The 19,340-nt window shown below is 40.1% G+C and overlaps 2 protein-coding genes across 5 annotated transcripts in view; both read left to right on the forward strand.

The window, feature by feature from the left end:
- The window catches only part of LOC311085057 (uncharacterized protein), a 57,887-nt gene extending 45,176 nt beyond the window's left edge, over positions 1 to 12,711 (forward strand). For 3 of the 4 annotated variants that reach the window (XM_084117457.1, XM_084117459.1, XM_084117460.1), the window contains 3 exons: positions 11,180 to 11,491; positions 11,684 to 12,016; positions 12,258 to 12,711. In XM_084117457.1, coding sequence (XP_083973583.1) covers positions 11,180 to 11,491; positions 11,684 to 12,016; positions 12,258 to 12,409 — 797 coding nt within the window. In that variant the 3' untranslated portion in view covers positions 12,410 to 12,711. Of the gene's footprint in view, positions 1 to 8,190; positions 8,307 to 11,179; positions 11,492 to 11,683; positions 12,017 to 12,257 lie in introns of those variants that run through there. The other variant, XM_084117458.1, reaches the window with a different exon arrangement.
- On the forward strand, positions 4,297 to 19,250 carry LOC311085058 (calcium homeostasis endoplasmic reticulum protein-like). Its single transcript, XM_084117461.1, has 4 exons — positions 4,297 to 4,314; positions 17,995 to 18,089; positions 18,167 to 18,352; positions 19,019 to 19,250. Exons 2-4 carry the CDS (start codon positions 18,074 to 18,076, stop codon positions 19,054 to 19,056), a joined length of 240 nt encoding a protein of 79 aa, XP_083973587.1. The 5' UTR covers positions 4,297 to 4,314; positions 17,995 to 18,073; the 3' UTR covers positions 19,057 to 19,250.
- Positions 19,251 to 19,340: the final 90 nt, after the last annotated feature.

Below are 19,340 nucleotides of genomic sequence, written 5' to 3' on the forward strand. Positions count from 1 at the left end.
TAAAAAAGGAAGACCACTTTCTTGGCCGTGGCAGGACTGATGGTGGGCGGCTCCGAGACGATCTCAGGGATGACAGCGGGCTGCTCGGAGGGGACGGCCTCCGGTACGACAGCGGGCTCAGAGTGGACAGCCTCCGGGCCATTGTGGAGGCAGGAAGTCTTCCTCCTCCTCCTCTGCCTCCAGACCACCGGACTCGAGACCACCGAACCGGGGACCACCGGAACTGGGACCACCGGAACTGGGACCAATGGAGGCAGCTGTGCTGGCTGATGGTGCGGTCCGCGGAGGGTCTCGCTTTGCGGCCGACAGAGACACTGGCTCAGTGGTGACCATCTTCTCCGGAGACACAGGTGCAGGGTCCGCCCTCCCGTGAGGAAACGCCGATGTGGACTCAGTCATCCTGTCAGAAAAAACAAATCGGTCAGACGTAATCCACCGGCTGCGTCTCTGCAGATAATTAGTGAACCCGAATATCATTAAAAATACTTATGGATTACTCGTAACCGCGGGTAACCGCGGGTGACCGCAGGCACCCGCTCATTTCGGATCAACCCGCGCATCACTGGTAGATATTGTAGCCCTTAATTGCTTTATCCCTATCTAAAATAGATTTACTAAGCCATGTTTCTGAGATTATAATAATATCAGCATCTGTTGAGTGGGCCCAAAGTTCTAGGCTCTAGTTTTGAATTCTTCTAGAGTATTTAAATTATTTGGCACTGGACCAGGATTTGGATGAACAATACCAGAGAGTATAAGAAGGAAAACAACTATACATTTTCTTTTTGTATTGTAACTAGGCAGTGCTATTTTTCTATTAAAAAACAGTAGTCTGGTCTAAAAGGAAGATAAAAAGAAAAACATTTAAACCAATAATGTAGACCAAATAACTTAACTAGATCAGATAACTATAAAATTCTGTAGTCACCAATAGTCTGTGGATTCCAGCTGAGTTTGATGTCCATAGAGCCAAAATCCCAGATGGTGCCCAGATATTTTTGGGAATGTAGGGAGAACTCATCATATTCATCATTTCTGCAAATCACCTCACTGGTAATAGTCAAAGATAAAATGAGGACTAATGATAAAAGCATCGTGTTAAAAAACACTCCAATTGTTACTCCAGTTTATTGATGGAATCAGTCCAAGCCAGATTCTCCCTTTCGAATCCAACCGTGGCGATGAATGGCGTCACGATGTAAACAGGAATAGTTCTCCGGGGTTTTGCAAACTAGCACAGCACAGAGACGGGACACCCTCCCACGGGGAAGCCGACAAATCGGCCCCGATGAGCGACCTCTCTACTGGAACCCAGCAGTTGGCGAAAACAGTCGTCTGGAGAAGCAAATTCCCCGGGATCACCTCCCGCCAAGATTATCCACCTTCAGGAAAAACTCTGACAACTCAAAATCCAACAGCAGGCCGACCAAGGATTTGCCTGTAGTTTCAGGAAAACTCCAACAACTCAGACTCCAACAGCAGACGAACCAGCAAAAGCAATAAAATCACGTCCAGGAGAAACAGCATCTCAATCTAAATTTTACCTACACAACCAGGGTGGCTTGTGAAATCATCAGTCACTCAACATGTCATTCACACTATTAAAAGCCGACAGATACGAGACAGACACAAGATACAGGTACTAACAAGCCGCCATCTTGGATGGCTTTCCTTCTTTATAATGACCGTCATCAATAGCAACGCATTATAACACAGCGCACATCCATGTATCGCAACCATAGACTGTAAAAAAACAGACTTTCTGAAGAACGGTTTTGAGGCCGTTTTTGGGGGGTATGGCCAGCGCCATCTTGGAAAATCTTGGGAAATCCTAACCCCGCCCCACTTTCCGGCCAATCCATATATGGGTAAAAGGGCGGGCTTTGTGTGAGACTGAGCCAGCCGGTGGACCCACCTCTTCATCCAAGCATTTTTATTTATTCATTTGGCAGACGCATTTACAGTGTTTCAACCGTCATAGGGTTATAACTAACACCAGTATGTTGACTAACATTAGCTGTCACTCGTTATCACAACTCCGTGTTCAAAGTATACAGTCAAATGGTGCAGTGCAAAGCGGTTCACAATTTTACCTCAGCTAGCCATTGACAACAATCTGTTTAATGTGATGTGAGTAAGCTTTGTGTGAATTTATGCTATGAACGAACGTTTTACCTTAAATGTGACAACCATAGACTGTATAAATTGACAATGGATTAAAAGTATAGCGGAGGATTTTTTACTTCCGGGTGGATCACCTATACTATTGGTCCTCCTAATTGTCAATCATTCTGGTGAATCAATCAAACTTTTCAAAAAGTGGAGAGGGCGGGTCTTATCTAAAATTCGGAAAGATCCTCCACTATACCTTTAAGTATTGCCACAGAGCTATTCACAAAAAAAAAGGTTTATTGATGAGAACTATATGCTTCGTTGCCCTTAACGTTATACAGTGCTACGTTAACAGGACGCTAATTTATCTGAGACGATTTAATGCTAACTGTTGCAGTGCCCGCAAACATTGATGCTAAATAGTGCTAACTGAAATAGTAGTGGAATGTCACTTACCAGAAAAACTGGAGCGAAGTCCTCCTACAGTGTCGGTTAGTGCAGTTTATAGCAGAGCAACCCATTTTATGTACGATATTTTAATACAAATGTTCAGAAAGGATACAGAGGTGGTTTGATGTGTTGTGTCAGATCATGGCCGAGACGTCAAATTTCAGGAATTCCACTCTTGCGACTCCGAAGAATCACCACAAATAAAGGAGAGAACGAATACATTTCATTGCTCAGAACAGCCGTTTTATTTCACATTGTTCTTTCCAACAAGCCGGAATTCGACTATTTACAGCTATCTGTATCGCCGCGAGACATCAAATACCGCCGTCATGTCGAACCCGAGCAGAACCCCCCGCCAACATGACCCAACAGCTTTTATAGAGAGCGAAGAACCTGCGCACCGGTGCTCCCAATCACGCCGCAATCAGCCAGACACCTGCAGACAATACAAACGCAACACAGATACACACAAAAAATAAGAAAGGACTGACAGGGACGTCACACCTTCCCCCATAAAAACTCTGTAATTGTAGGGTAAACCCCATAGGAACTTCCATGTATCCAAGCATATCGAGGTCACTCAGACCCTGTATCAGTGCACATCTCCTCTGTTCCACTACATTCACTATTCCCCGACCTGGAACCTAGAAAAAGAACACAAAAATAAACACAAATACATTAACTCTTGAGACACAGGTGCCCGGGACAATGCGTCCGCCAAAACATTTTCTGTTCCCTTTATATGGCGAATCTCCAAGTTATAAGGTTGTAGAAATAGTGACCAGCGCATCAACCTCTGATTTGGATTCTGAAGGGTTATTAAAAACGTAAGAAGATAGAGAAGAGAATAGTTCAGCTGATATAACAAGAATTTTATCGAAAAACAAGGTAGAATACTCCCAAATTAACTCAACCAAGTCACAACACTTTTCAATAGGAAGATGTTCAAGGAACACAGGCAATTATCTCAAAGTTTCCGAATTACTTAACCGAGGACATATAAAGCAGTCTTCCGGTTCCAAGACCTCCTCACAATCCATCAAAGGTAACTCATCCTGTGATGAGCCCTGATCCGCGGACAAAGCAACCGATTCGATTTTATGGGACATACCCATTCCTCCCGCACATAAGCTGCCTTTTGTTCCTTAATCAATTGTTGTACATTTATCGTCTTAGTAACTAAGAATAACGAAGCGAGACGTTGCTTCGTTTTAGACGTTTAATGAAAAAAAACAAAGGTAAATACAGCATGTGCTTATTCAGCAAATCGATCACAAGATGACTCTTGCCCCACTCTCGCGGAACCATAACAACCTTTCCGGAACCACGTGACTTTCACCATTGCTTAATGCATCCTGGGAAATGAAGTCAATTCACAAATCATAATGACACATAGTTTGTTTTAACCACATATCTATCTGAAACATGAACTGTTAATCTTAGTGGTGTGTATTAACTGTCTGTATTAATGTTAACTTATTCATTTTAACTTATTAATCTTAACTTTCGTAACTATTCTTTTTAAATAGTCTTCTAACAAATAAATTCTCAACATCAATTCACCCTGAGACACATAGAGAAGAGTATGTGGCCAGGAGCCTTCCTCCGCCAAAGGTGATTTCTCACTTTTTGTAGTTGCAACCGTTCGACTGGCAGCACGTGCAACCCCACATGTTGAAAAAACATCAGGAAAACTCTGCACACTCTCCTCAATATCCCCAGAAGAAACAGGTTTAGATGAAACAATCAAAGGTAAGGACACATCACTCCAAACCCGCCCCCCAGCCAGATTGTTACCCAGGATCACTGAAATTCCTTCTACTGGGAGAGCTGGTCTCACACCCAATTCAACTTCACCTTGAATTAAATAGGAATACAAAACAACCTTATGTAAGGGTACAGACATTTTAGTCATACCTATTCCACGAATCAACAGTGAATCACCAGTAAATGTTTCACTTGAGAAAGGCAGTACCGATCCCAGAATAAATGAAGCAGAAGAGCCAGTGTCTCGCAAAATTTTCACCGGAATTTTCTCACCCTGCAATAGAGATACAAAACCATCAAAAACAAAAGGTGAAAAATTTGAATTTGAACAAACTATTTTGCCAATTTCCTCAACACCTGACGTGAGACAAGAGGGAACCAAGCCATCAGTTATGGGTAGTACAGCCGCTAATGCCGACGGCTTGGCCACACAATAGCGGCTTTGATCTTTCGCTTTCAGTACAGGGCAATCTTTTTACCAGTGACCATGATCGAGACAATAGTTACAAATTAAAACCAAATCGGATTTACCAACCAATCTCGTATCCCCATAACGTGAGGATGTAGACATATTTGAAGACTGATTCGACGATGCTAACTTTTTCCCAGTACATACATCTTCCAAGCGGCCAACATCAAAGCAGGACCGGTGTATCAACTCATATTCATCTGCTAAAACTGCTGCTTCAGCCGCTGTAGACACCTTACGCTCTGCAATATAAACAGCCGTTTGACTCGGCAGCGTGTTCTTAAACTGCTCCAAAACAAGCAAATCCATAAGCTCCTCAAAAGACTCCACCCCAGATGCATTACACCAACGTGTAAAACACAATCCTAATTCACGTGCCACTTCTATGTGTGTTTGAACAGAACGTTTCCTTAACCCACGAAATTTCTGGCGATATGCCTCCGGAACCATTTCATAAACTTTAAGAACCGCACTTTTAACCTTCTCATAACTCTGTCTATCCGACCAGCTTAAAGCAGAATAAGCTCTCTGCGCCTTACCCATCAGAACACATTGCAACATCAGGGTGCATTCTGACTCAGGCCATTTTTGTTTGTCCGCAACATGTTCGAATAATACAAAAAAAGTATCTACATCTTCCTCATCAAACAAGGGCATAAGCCGCAAATTTGCTGCCACATTAAAATTAGAAGATTAAAATTAGAAGATTAAAATCCTCCCCCTCATCGCTCTCACGCCACGTTCTTCCCTTACCTTCTTTCATAAGGTCAAGACGCTGTTGTTCCATGTCTAATTGTCTTCCTTCTAAAACCTGCTGTGCAAACACAGTCTCCTGCTCTAGTTTTCTTTTCTCAATTTCCATCTGAAACTCCATTTTACGCTGTTCCATTTGGAGAAGAACTAATTATTTTTGTTGCTCAAAAGACAGCGTTACAGACACGGGCATAATTCCCGGTGGATCTACCAACTTCGCTTTAGACGAAATAATTCCTTCATTTACCAGTGCGATTTTTAAAACCGTTTGAATACTCTTTTATCATTCGTGGAAAGACTAACATCATAATGCGCTGCAACTTCAATCAACTGATCTTTTGTTAATAAATTTAAACCCTGCTCAGACGGACTTTCAATAAATCCAATTATTTCGGTAGATGTCATAATTATTCCATACCAGATAGCTCTTTAACAATGAACACTTACTTTATTACCACAACTGCAAAACCACAAAAAGATAACTTGGAGAACCAACTTCACACCCTCCCTAAACACACATACCAAAAAAAAAAAAACACTAACTAAGTAGACCCTAATCTTCAAGCATACAGTGGTGGGTTTTTATGCACCTAATACCGCAAGTCGAGCAGAACAACCAATTAAATCGGCGATTCCCTCAAACCTCTGCGTGCTCCCGAGACTAGTGCTCTAACCACTGATCTGCCCAAAAATAACAAACTAAAAAAAAAACCCCGACATATATCCCAAAAGGAAATGTCGTTAAATCCTAACAGTGAAGTCAGTCCAAAGGCCTCCCACTAAATCCAATACAGCTGTGAAAAAAAAAAAAATTAAGCATTCAAAAAATATGCACTCGTCTCTCCTATCAATAACTTCATCAATAAGCTTCACCAAGCCAAAATATAACAACAAACCTACACACAAACTCTAAATATCAATTACTCTCACCAAACTAATCCCAATCAATACAAACCCATAAACAATTTGCAACGTAAACTGTTATCTAGGCTATAGGCTACTTACCAAACTTGACAAAAAAAAAAAAAAAAAACGAACTATAATTATTTTGGACAAGCCCCCATTTGTTGCGACTCCGAAGAATCACCACAAATAAAGGAGAGAATGAATACATTTCATTGCTCAGAACAGCAGTTTTATTTCACATTGTTCTTTCCAACAAGCCGGAATTCGGCTATTTACAGCTATCTGTATCGCCGCGAGACATCAAATACCGCCGTCATGTCGAACCCGAGCAGAACCCCCCGCCAACATGACCCAACAGCTTTTGTAGAGAGCAAAGAACCTGCGCACCGGTGCTCCCAATCACGCCGCAATCAGCCAGACACCTGCAGACAATACAAACGCAACACAGATACACACAAAAAATAAGAAAGGACTGACAGGGACGTTACAGCAACCTATGCTCGTTATCAGCTGTCAATCAAAGTTAACCACACCCTTATTTGTCATACATTTTATATCTAAATACGATTTAAACTAACGAGTTAGAAAAAAATTCACCCCCCTCACAGTTGTCAGGCACTCGGAACCTATCAAAAAATACAATAAAAGTCCATGGGACCAACCAGTAAAAACATGAATTTATGCTGTGAAAACGGACATTTTAACATAGGGGTCTATGGACATTTGCTCCCTTTTGGGATCTGCCCCTAGCGGATTTTCGATGTATTGCAGTTTTTCGCACTTCCGGGTTTAAGCTTCATTGTTCAGATTAGAATGTTGCCCCTTGATCGCAACGGACGCGCTCTCTTGTTTTAATTTAAATACCGTCTTGCCGTCTTGCATCTCCGTTTTTTGAACGATTGTTTTGTATGCTGTACAAAATGGATTTATAAACGGGAAATATTTAAAACATTAATCTCAATTCAATATGTCCCCGTAATTGTGTGGTAAAATTGTATTTATTTTTTTTAAATCGGTGTAATAATTGTACAATGATATACATTATTATCCCTTAAATGTCACTCTTAATAGTCTTGTTTGAACTTGATCGTTCGTCTTTGGCTCAAAGCCACTTGCTGTGAACTTTTCCTCGTGGAAGCTTCACGTTTATTTCAAGTGACTGAGATAAAATATTTCAACTCAAAACAACATTTTGTGCCCAATTATTTCCCAGACGTAGTTTTTGTTATTGAGGTTGTGGTAAAGTTAACTTGCCTTGCGGGTTCGCTATAAAAAGTGGGTGATGGTCTCACAAGATGACACGGCAGATTTCAAAGTGTTTCCCCCCTATTGTAGTGACCATTGTGGTGGATTTTAATAGATAAAATAGTCAACTGTATATTAAACTAACCTAACATCTAACCTTATACTTCTCTTTTCAGGCCTAACATGATAACACTTTGAAACACAATGTACTAAAATGTTCTGTCCTGTGTTTTTGGATGTTGTATTTTTGCCATACCCCTTTGACTTTGGTAGTGTGAGTGTATAAATAACACATTTGGGAATTGAAACTAGACATTACTAAATTTGAACCTTGTGATTAACAATGAAGTAATCATTAATACAAAGTTTGCTTTACCTGGTAACAGAAGGATTTGTCTATCAAATTGTGGCGAAATGATGTAATGCAATATGACATTTTTGCCATACCTCCCTATTCTATAAAAACTGTTGTATTCTTTTAGTTGGTGGGATTCTCAATGGAATATGTCAGCAGCCATATCACCCTGTAGCCCAAGACTGGTTGCCCGCTGAAGCTAAGCAGGGCTGAGCCTGGTTAGTACCTGGATGGGAGACCTGGGAAAAAGTAGGTTGCTGCTGGAAGAGGTGTTAGTGAGGCCACTAACTCACCCTGTGGTCTGTGTGGGTCCTAATGCCCCAGTGTAGTGACGGGGACACTATACTGCCAAAAGAGCACCGTCCTTCGGATGAGACGTTAAACCGAGGTCCTGACTCTCTGTGGTCATTAAAAAAATCCCAGGATGTCTTTCGAAAAAGAGTAGGGGTGTAACTCCGGCATCCTGGCCAAGTTTGCCCAGTGGCCTCGGCATCATCATACTGATTGGCTTCATCACTGTCTCCTCTCCACCAGTAAGCTGGTGTGTGGTGGGCGTTCTGGCGCAATATGGCTGCCGCCGCATCATCCAGGTGGAGCTGCACATTGGTGGTGGTTGAGGAGATTCCCCCCTTCTATGTATAGCGCTTTGAGGTCTCAGAAAAAGCGCTATATAAATGTAACGAATTATGAATTATTATTATTTGCTAAGGTCTGTTTCTCGATTATTCCTGCGCAGGAAGAAAGCTAGTTAGGGAAGCAAGTTAGTTAGGTAGCTATATAGGGAATGTTGAATAGAAAGGGGTAGAATAGAAAGGGAATGTCGATTGGAGACAACCCAGATAGTTAGGTTTAGGGAAAAATCTACGACTACATCCTCGATTAAGGTTCACTCAGGACTTTTGTAAAAGCCAAAATATGACCACACCTCAGATTTGGTCCTCTTAAAAGGCTGAAAAATCTCCCGAGCATGGTCCCTGCCTTCCGCCATTCCTTCTCGAATAAAAAGAACACCAACATTGAGCGTTGCGCCTGCGTCAGAGCTGTTGCTGGCTGGACAGGATTTACAGTGAGTTATTAAAATCGCTATAATCAAGCACGGTTTTAATGAAAATTAAATTTTAAATGATAATACTAACCGTCAGTACATTTTATCGTAGTTTATAGTGAAACTGGTAATCGTCCCATCCCTATTAGCTTGTTTGCCCTGGATTTCCTGTTTGTTTTATTAAAGTAGTGCTTGCATGTGGAGTCTCTCTCCGCTTCGTAGGGATGGGGAAATGAAGCCTCATGAATCGCTGAGGATTTCCCCTGACTGTCTCAAGAAAAGATTCAAAGCTTCTGGAGTGTCGACAACAGCGCCATCTGGTGCTTATTTAAAATAAAGCAGCCAGAAGCCTGTGTTAGAAGCTCTGGCAGATGAAGCAACAACAACACACTCCATATTTTTGTAAGGGTGGATTCCTTCAGTGGTTCAAGTTGCAAGACGGCTGCCGAATGACTAAAGAAACGTTATTAGCAAGATGGTAAAAAATTGCAGATTTCTAGTCTGTTCCACCCACTGCCACTATACCAAAGGCGGAAATAAGTGCAGTTACAATAGCTAATATGTGGGAGAGTGTTGCTATAGAGAGTAACAATATTGTATTGCAATAGGTAACACTTCAAAGTCAACACCAAATCAAAACTAGTTAGCACGTTAGTTGTATTTGAAAAGGTTTAATGACAAAATATGGTTATGTTTACACTTAAAATAGGTATGAGATGATGATAACTTATACCAATAATCTTACCCAGCATGTAAATGTTACCAGAGAGAGAGAGAGAGAGAGAGAGAGAGAAGGAGGTAAAGAGAGAGAGCCCGAGCATAAAAAGAGAGAGAGCAACAGTTTGAATCTTCCTTTATCCTTTCCCAGACCATGTGACTAAAGAAATGTGAGACATTCAAACTGACCAATCAGATAATTACACTTCCCCCACCGTACTAAAGGTGTGACAATTCAGACCCCCAAAGTACAAACATTTTGTTTTGTTCACTCCTTGATCACTATCAGAAACCCCTGTGGCTTTAGGAACTCCGAATGGTCCTTGTGGTGGAAAGAGGGGGTGGAAACAGTAAAGAAATGTCTTTGTTCATTTAAAATATCTTGGATTATTTTCAATCCTACAGTTTCAATGTTATGTGTACAAATAAAAGCCTTGCATGTTCGTGTTTGATTTGTTCATTAAACAAATTAATTTTCTCTCCTCACAAACCCATCAACCAGACTGAACCAACAATGACTCCTTAAACAAGATCTGGGCTTTGAGCCTTCTGACACCCAAAGCAAAACGCGCACGTGATTGGACAGAAAATGAGGCTTCATTTGTCATCGATCACGTGACACTAGTAAACCAATCGCTCTTGCTGCTCCCTCCCCGTTCTGTGATTGGTTCCCTTTTTCAGGGGAAAATCTGGTCCATGGTGTCCAGACTGCCTAGCAGCGTGAATGAAATCGCGCTGCGAGCAAGGCAGTATGGAGAAACCCAGGCTAGTGAAGCCCCGTATTGGGGTGTGTCCAACCAATCACAGAACGGGGAGGGAGCAGCAAGACGATAACGACACCGAAGCAGTTTGTTTATATCTATATATCCAACATGGCATCAGACTCGACTTTACCATTTACCCTCATGTTTATCTTGCACAAACGGTAATATTCGCTAAATGCCATCATGTACAAATAAATCTTTGACCCATCGTCTTTTACCTCATCGAATTTCTGTCACTCTACATACGTCATCTGGTATAATTGAAGCGATTGGCTATGAGCTACGTACAGGCGCATTTGATAGACATTCAAAGTGCCCAATAAACGGCTCTGGGCATTCGTAAACCACGCCTCAAATACGAGAAAATGTACACGTGGTTCCCAGACCAAGTCTGACGTTAGCCAGGCTTCACTAGAAATTGTGTCGCATGTCCGATACGCACATCGAAGCTTCAGTATCATGTAACATCACTACCGCTTCATTCCTACCTCCTTGTTAGAAAACCATTAAGTGACCGTCTTAATCTGTGATGAACTCTGTTTCTCTCTGTGTGTGTGTGTGTGTGTGTGTGTGTGTGTGTGTGTGTGGTGATTCAGTCCTGGAGTCAGTGATGGAGGGAGATTCAGTCACTCTAAACTCTGATCTTACTGAAATGAAGGATAATTATGAGATTCAGTGGAGGTTTGGAGATGGATGGACTTTAATAGCTGAAATCAATAAACGGACCGACAACATCACTGTATATGATGATGATGATGATGATGATCTTGATGGGAGATTCAGAGACAGACTGAAGCTGGACAATCAAACTGGATCTCTGACCATCACAAACACCAGAGCTGAACATGCTGGAGTTTATGAACTACTGATCAACATTGAGAGCAAGACGTTCAGACTCTTTGTCATTGGTGAGTTTAAAAACGTTTACACCTATTTTTTAATGAAAAACTTAAAATGAATTCACACACTATTTTGTTTTTATATGAAATAGTTTTTTATGTAAATGTTAAATCATTCAATTTAGTAAACCATTACAAAGTGATTTAACAGTATAAATCTTTTCAAACCCTGTTTCTGTTTGTTCTCTGTGTGTTTGACAGATGAAGTGAAGTCAGTGTCAGTGAAGGAGGGAGATTCAGTCTCTCTAAACTCTGATCTTACTGAAATGAAGGATGATGATGAGATTCAGTGGAGGTTTGGAGATGAAAACACTTTAATAGCAGAAATCAGTAAACCGGCCAACAGAATCACTGTATATGATGATGTTCTTGATGGGAGATTCAGAGACAGACTGAAGCTGGACAATCAAACTGGATCTCTGACCATCACAAACACCACAACTGAACATGAAGGAGAATATCTACTACTGAAGTTTACAGATCTACTGTATTCAGGAAGATTCTCATCAAAAGCATTCAGAGTTTCTGTCTATGGTGAGTAAAGATCATTTTTCTTCTCCTTCAAATATTCTCATCTACTATTTACATGTTGAATTGTTGAATAATTTTACAGTTTGAGATGACAGACCGTATAAAAACTCACTTGGAACCGAATATAAGATTGTTGATTAGATTTGATCATATTTCTGTGTATTCAGAAATATTAGTTGATGTCAGTGCTGATATTAGTGTTTATTGACTGATCTGATCTCAGTTTGATGTGTTTATTCCTCAGACTCTGTCCACTGTTGTGGTCCTACTGAAGCTGTGATCCGATTGGTCCTCTCTGCTCTGGTGGGCGTGGCTACTGTCATTATTGTGGTTTATGAGATCAGATCCAGAAGAGCTGAAGGAGATCAAGCACATATTCACACATCAGGTACATGATTGATGATCTCATTTCTCACAAACTGATACTGCATGTATAAATATCTGTGAGATTTATTAATGTATGGCTTTTTATGTTCATCTTTTTCAGGAAGTATTGAAATCTAAAGCAGAACGCTGAACTTTAAAGGTTCTTCAAGTGTGTTTTTGTTCGTCTAGTGTTTTTTCATAATAAATACTGATGATTATTTGAGTTTGTGCTCTCTTTCAGTGTCAGATTTAAACAGTGTCACTTTATTGTTCATATTTCTCTCAGATACAATAATAATAATAATAATAATAATAATAATAATAAATAGACACAGATCTCTCTTTACTACTGCTGTATATTTGTCATATGTATTTTCTTGCCTTTATCAATAAAGTTTCTCACTCTGAGGTTCAAGAGTCTCTCATGATTTATTCAGAGGAATACAAACTTTATTTATATTTTAAATATTTCAGCAGTGTACCATATACAGCTTTATTTGTACTTTTTTAACAGGTGCTTCTTATAGCCTATCTGTAAAAACATATTTTTTTTATATTACCAATTCGATTTTTTTGTTATATATTCTAGTATAAACAACATACATCTAATATATATATATTTTTAATGTTTTTAAATTGTATTATCTAGTAGCAGATTTACTGCAAGAAAATATACAATACTGTGTTAAGTTCGTGTTACAGATCACATGCAGCGCCACATATTTTGTTTATTATTACATCAAGGATCTCACGATACTTGTTTTTAAAACATTTGATGCATTTCAATAACAACAAAACATAATGTACATACAGGAGTACATATAACCATACATGTCAGGGGTAAACTTGAATCTATTAAACTGCTGTGTAGTTTTCCTTGTTTTTAAGTTTTTATTGTTTGTAAATATATTTTAATATCGATTTTAAATTGTTCAAAATGTGGCATTTTTTCATTCCAAATGTGTCCATTTGACTTTATGTATATATTATCGGCAAATCATAATAATTTAATCAAATATAAACAACAGATTTTTTAGTTTGGGTCTCATCAGTGCTCCATTTCCTCCAACGAAAAAGTCTTTAAATCTCTAGTGTGATTTGTCTCTGTGGTCTCGTCTGAGGAGCAACACCTCCATCTAGTGGCTCACCCTGAACTCACATGTTATCAGGAGTTATTTACTAAGAATCTGTAATGAGATCCAGTGATTGTGTCTGTTACTCAAGAAAGCCACTAGATGGCGCTGTGTTCAGTATCATGTCATGAATACTGTGAAACGAGTAATTAAAGCTACACTGTGTGATTTTTACCCCCATCTAGCGGTGAAATTGTATATGACTACCCAGTGAATATTAGTTTCTGTTCCTCTCAATTCCGAGGGCGTTTTAACTCCTACGGTGGCCGTATTATTCCAAGATTAACATGGCTTCCAGTTCGACTTCGTCCATGACAATAATAAACAATACGTCTAAAATGAATAAAACTACAGGACAGATGTCAGGAGGTAAACGTCACCCTTGGAATCGGCTATCCCAGCATAATCGGATTAGGCTAACGTTACAATGTGTACAAAGTAAAAGCAATTAAAAATAACTAAAATTTACAGTGTCCTTTTTTTTAAATAGCTTAAAAAATTGCGCCTTTAAAACTATTCATCACCTGTGATCCTTCGCAGCACAGATTTATGTTACAAGGTAAACAATACTTTTTCACCATTGACGCGAGGATGAAGTTATACTAGAGGTCGTTCTGGCGTTATGCACAACCATGCTATGGTTAGACAAGCAACTATAAAACTTCGAATTTACACAAATGAATTACAACAGGCTGAATTACCTGTCGAGAAGAAAGCAGGCAACCTCGGCGTCCGTTTTAAAATCTTTTCTCCCCATGAGCTCTTTTCATCTGGGAAAAGTTACTCCAATATTGACTATGGTCTTGCTGATTTGCCTGTCGCGTTGACGTTTTAATTCTCTCTTTCAAATGTGAGTACACACACACACACAAACCACACTATCTTTCAAATCTGCCGGCACTCGAGAGCTCGCGAGTAATCTCCCCCACGCATTCGTCACAGTGTCACTGAGTGAAAAACGCAAAAGGCGAAGCTTGAATTTACAGGTATGTCCCTCTTTGGCTAATGTAGTTTCAAGATGGAGGGGCAACATGGCGACCGGCATTCGAACCCCTCACCCGTATGTACTTTCAATGGCAGATTATAAACTTAAGAGAATACTTTATTACTTGAAAGAAGTTAAAATACATTAATGAGAACATATATTTTTGAAAGAACTAAGTGTTTTTTGCTAAGAATCAACTAAAAAAGTTACACAGTGTAGCTTTAAGAATAAAATCACATGTTGAAGTGTTATGGCACTATTTGACAGTACGATGTACATTTTAGGACATCCTCAGATCTCAGTCATATGTTTGACAAAAAGGCATTGGGCGAAACTTCCTCAGATGAAAGCGTAGAAGTTCTGAAGTTAGCTAAATAACACATTGCAACTATAGCTAGCTTGTATGTTGACAAACTACAGTGAAGTTAAAGAAATCTTTTGAGCTGGACTGTGTTTTTATAAGCACAACGCTGCATTGTGTTCAGAGGTTACCAGTGAAACAGCTTTATTTCTGCTGATCCATAAGCGCCATCTACTGTCAGAGAGTCAATTACATTTCCATTCGGCCCGTCGCTGTTTTTCTGCAGACCAATGTGAAAAATGTCATGTTCTCTTCTGTATAGAACTGAACCAGTGTAACATTTAGTTAAAACTGTAAGAATAAAATATTTCTGGCACATCTTACCTTCGGTCTTGAGAAAAGTGTCTTCTATCAACACATAAAACTTTATTGTTCAGTGGTGGTCGGATTTCAGCCTTCCTCACCTTGGCCATTAGCCTGGCAAGCCAGACGTACATCAAGATGTTTAGTCTGGAGACTCACCATAGACACGGTCAATCTGATGGGCGGGATAAACGGCTGTCTTTCAAATTCCCTCTGCACGCAATAGGACAGCGCTTCAACCAACCAGAGCGTTCTCCCACCAGCGGAGCTTAGTTGATAGATTCAACTTTTAAATCTGGCCGACAAAACTACGAACACATCTTCCTTTTTTTAAGAATGACTTAAGTGCCGTTCTTTGTTCTTTTCTCAAAGAAAAACTTAACTCCAACTCCTCCAGAGTTGCGGCCAAAGCCGATTCGAAAGACCGTTGTTCTCCATCCGCAGCAGCCATTCTTTGTTTTCAAGTGCCAGGTAACCGTCGCAACTCTGTCGTCATATGTTAAGCCCGCCCCCGCCTACTCTATACACGGCGTGATTGGCCTTACCCAATTTAGGTTTTTGCAGCAAAAAGGTCTATTGAGAGTGTCTAGACCCACCCTGGCTGCAAAATAATTTTGCTGCCGCTAGGGTGCGTCTAGATTTCTAGGCTACTTGGCCATGTCTCTGAACACTGAACACCTTGTACTTCTGGGCACTCCAGGTAGGTTGCAGTTCTGGAAAATGACAGCACTGGAGGATAATGGGTTCCTGGTGGCTTCACATTTAATTCTCCTCAAATCTTTAGCAGTTAATTTGCGGGGGTTTTTTGTTTTTTTCTCAACACATTCCTTGCGACTCTGTTGAGTATTTGCTACAAAATGTTTGATGGTTCTGTGATCACGCCCCGATATTATAGCAATATCAAGAGTGCTGCATCCCTCTGAAAGACTTTTTACAATTTTTTACTTTTCAGAGTCAGTTAAATCTCTTTTTTGGCCCATTTTGCCTGCGGAAAAGAAGCTGTCTAATAATTATTCACACCTTGATATTGGGTGTTGATCTCCTTAGGCCACACCCTCCCTCATTACATAAAAACACATCATCTGAAATGCTTAAATCCAATAAGCATTCAGGTTTATACAGCTTGGAGTTGGAAAAAATGCATAAAAATGGAGATATGGTCAACAAAAAATATTCACTTTATTCAGAAAAGTTGGAATTTCCTTATTGTTTTTAGAAATATCTCTTGTGTACATCCGGTCTTGTACTCTTCCGGGTTCAAGAAACTGTCCTCCGTAAAATACACTTCACACACATGAACATTTGGGATTTACTGTTCTGGAAATTGTTGTAAATAAATCTTATCCACTGATTCTTAAAGGTGCTCTAAGCGATGTCAGGAGACGTAACTTCTTGTTGACGTTTGAATTGTTGTCAAACAAAACAGAGGCTAGCTAGACCCTCCCTCCTCCCTCCTCCCCCCTCCCCCTCCCTTCCGGCATAAAGGAAAGTCAAAGTAGTCACTACAAACAAAGTTGAGTTTTACTGATACTTCATTCAATGTGTAATGTTGCCAAGTTAGATAAATGCTTTTATAAACTGCAGAACAGAATGCAGAAAAAGAGAAACATTATCTTAAAATCGTTTCGCCACCTATAACTATATAACTATAACTATAGCTCCCATACAAGGACGCAATATTAGCAAGATAACGTTAGCTTCGCGTTTCCCAGTGAGCATAAACAACGGCAGCGTCAAAGTTGTCAATAGCCTATAAATCAACAGTATCGGGAGAAATGATGCAACTAGGCTACTAGTCGACTCGAAACTGAAAAGACGGTGTTTTATGGTGAGATCCCCCTATGAGCGGGTTGAAGACATGCGGGACGAGCTCCTCCTACTGGCTGTAGTCTCTCGCCTCTGGACAGAAAAGCCTCTGATGAGCTAAATGACGATTTTTGCGTCATCTGAGGTTTTTTTCCAAGACACACAATACAGAAATCTCTCGTCTCAGGGGGACATGAGGGAGGGAAGCACGGTCACTCGAAAATACTACCGGGTTTCTACTGATGCAAAGCTTAATGCTAATCGGTGAAGTGTCCCTTTAATTCAGAAAGCCTAATTGCAAATTTAAACCTTTGTCAAAATATATTAAAATCCCACTGTAGTCAATTTTATCCTTTAAAACTCATCTTTGATCACCAAAATTACATATTTAAATGTTTTTTCCTTGAAAAAAATTCTTCATGCCTTAAAATAGCTTGGATGTAACTCGACACCCTTGCCTCATTTAGTACACAAGGTTCTATGAATATGCAAATGAGCCCCGCCTCCACTCACTCAGCTCACAGATCCACTCGTTGATCTGATTGGTTACAAGGTAGTTTGTGACGTCAGAAACACCAGCGATTTCAAAGCGTGTTTTTGAGACTGTCTTTGGTTCACTGCAGTTTTAAGGAGGAAATACTCAGCAATGGTGTCGACTTATGAATTTACACATGTTTTGTCTTAAAGCATATTAAAAACACCACATAGACATATAAACAACATTAAAAACTTAATTTTCACCACAGGGGGACTTTAAGAAAAATTACAGAGCAGATTACGTGTTTTCTAAATCTAATCCCATCCAGATTTTAAAATATATGATATGATGCTGCTTCACATTTATTTTGAACATTTTGAATTTTTAACTGGTGGCGATTGAATGATTATCCCTATCATCCCATCTATTATAAAAAGAAAATGTATTTAAATTTAAATAAATGCATAAATTTATACAAAATGAATTAAATGAATCCAGTTTAAATATTGATTTAGCGTGCTGTTGACGTGAAACCCCGTCTCTCCGCAGCTCCACATCTGGGTTGGGTTCAGCTCCCGCCGCGATCCCCGTCGACCTCAGGCTGGGCGAAGAAAACAAGGGCCATCAGATGCTCATGAAGATGGGTAAGTGATCCAGAAGACTGCGTGTGAACCGATGCCTCCACTGATGCGGCGCTGAATGTGTCCCGTTCGTCCTGCAGGCTGGAGCGGATCAGGAGGTCTTGGCATTAAAGAACAGGGCATTCAAGATCCCATTAAAGGAGGAGACATCCGGGACAAGTGGGACCAGTATAAAGGAGTGGGAGTCGTGCTGGACGACCCGTACGTGAACTACAGGAGGAACAAAAGCTACAATTTTGTCGCAAGGATGAAAGCACGAGAAAAGGGTATTTGTGTTTTAAAAAGCGGTCCTGTTATGATGTTTTCCATCTTCATCTTTCTTTAGTGTGTAATGTTGCTGTTTGAGTTCTTCTCTATATCAGTTTCACTGTTTCTGAACTCCTGAAACACCTCCATTGAAGTCTTGAGTTTCTTCCAGGAACGAACACGTCACAATATTCCTCATTTAAATAATTCATACGCAGAATAAAGGGGCGGGGCCTGGTTGAGTTAGTTAGTAGTGTGTTAAACTGGCGGTTATGGTAATTAGGGGTGGGACATTTCCCAAACACACTCGAAGCGCTCGACCAATCACAACACTGATCCAGCCGACCAATCAGAGCACAGTGTGCTTTTCAGAAGGAGGGGCTTCATAGAGACAGAGCGTTACTGACAGACTGGGAAGAGAGGAGCTGCAACAATGGAGAATATGAGGAAAATAATCAACATTCAAGCTGGAAAACCTGTTCTAGTTAAAAATACAAAATCAAGACTTTGGAAAAAGATCATAACAGGTCCCCTATTACAATAGCCAAGTCAAGCATTACTATTATTGATGCTAATACTTGGGGTTAGGGGTTTGAGCAAACCATTAACCTTAAATATTAAACTTTGCACACTTGTATATTTTATATTTCTGACCAAATTTGAATGTGTTTGTGTTTCGTCCCCAGTAAGCAGAGACCCACAGGAGCCCTCCAGCACAGAGTGATCACCGTCACACGTGGTCTGTTTTTTTTTACTGTAGATGTCAAAGCTGTTCTCCACATTTGTTTGGATGTTTTCTCTCACCCTCAGTTCATTTTTATAGTAAAATGTATCAAAGCTTCATATTGTAACTCATGGAAATGTCAGCATCATCGCAACCCTTTCGTTTGATTAATCTGAGACTGTGTACAAGCAAAATAAAGACATTTTAAAAAAAGGCACAGTGTTTATGTAAGCATTTAAGTTGTGTGTGAATTCTTATGTCTTGATAAATGTGAAGCACGATGA

This window comes from Abramis brama (genome assembly GCF_963993115.1).
Source record: "Abramis brama genome assembly, chromosome: 6".
Classification (NCBI taxonomy): Eukaryota; Metazoa; Chordata; class Actinopteri; order Cypriniformes; family Leuciscidae; genus Abramis; species Abramis brama.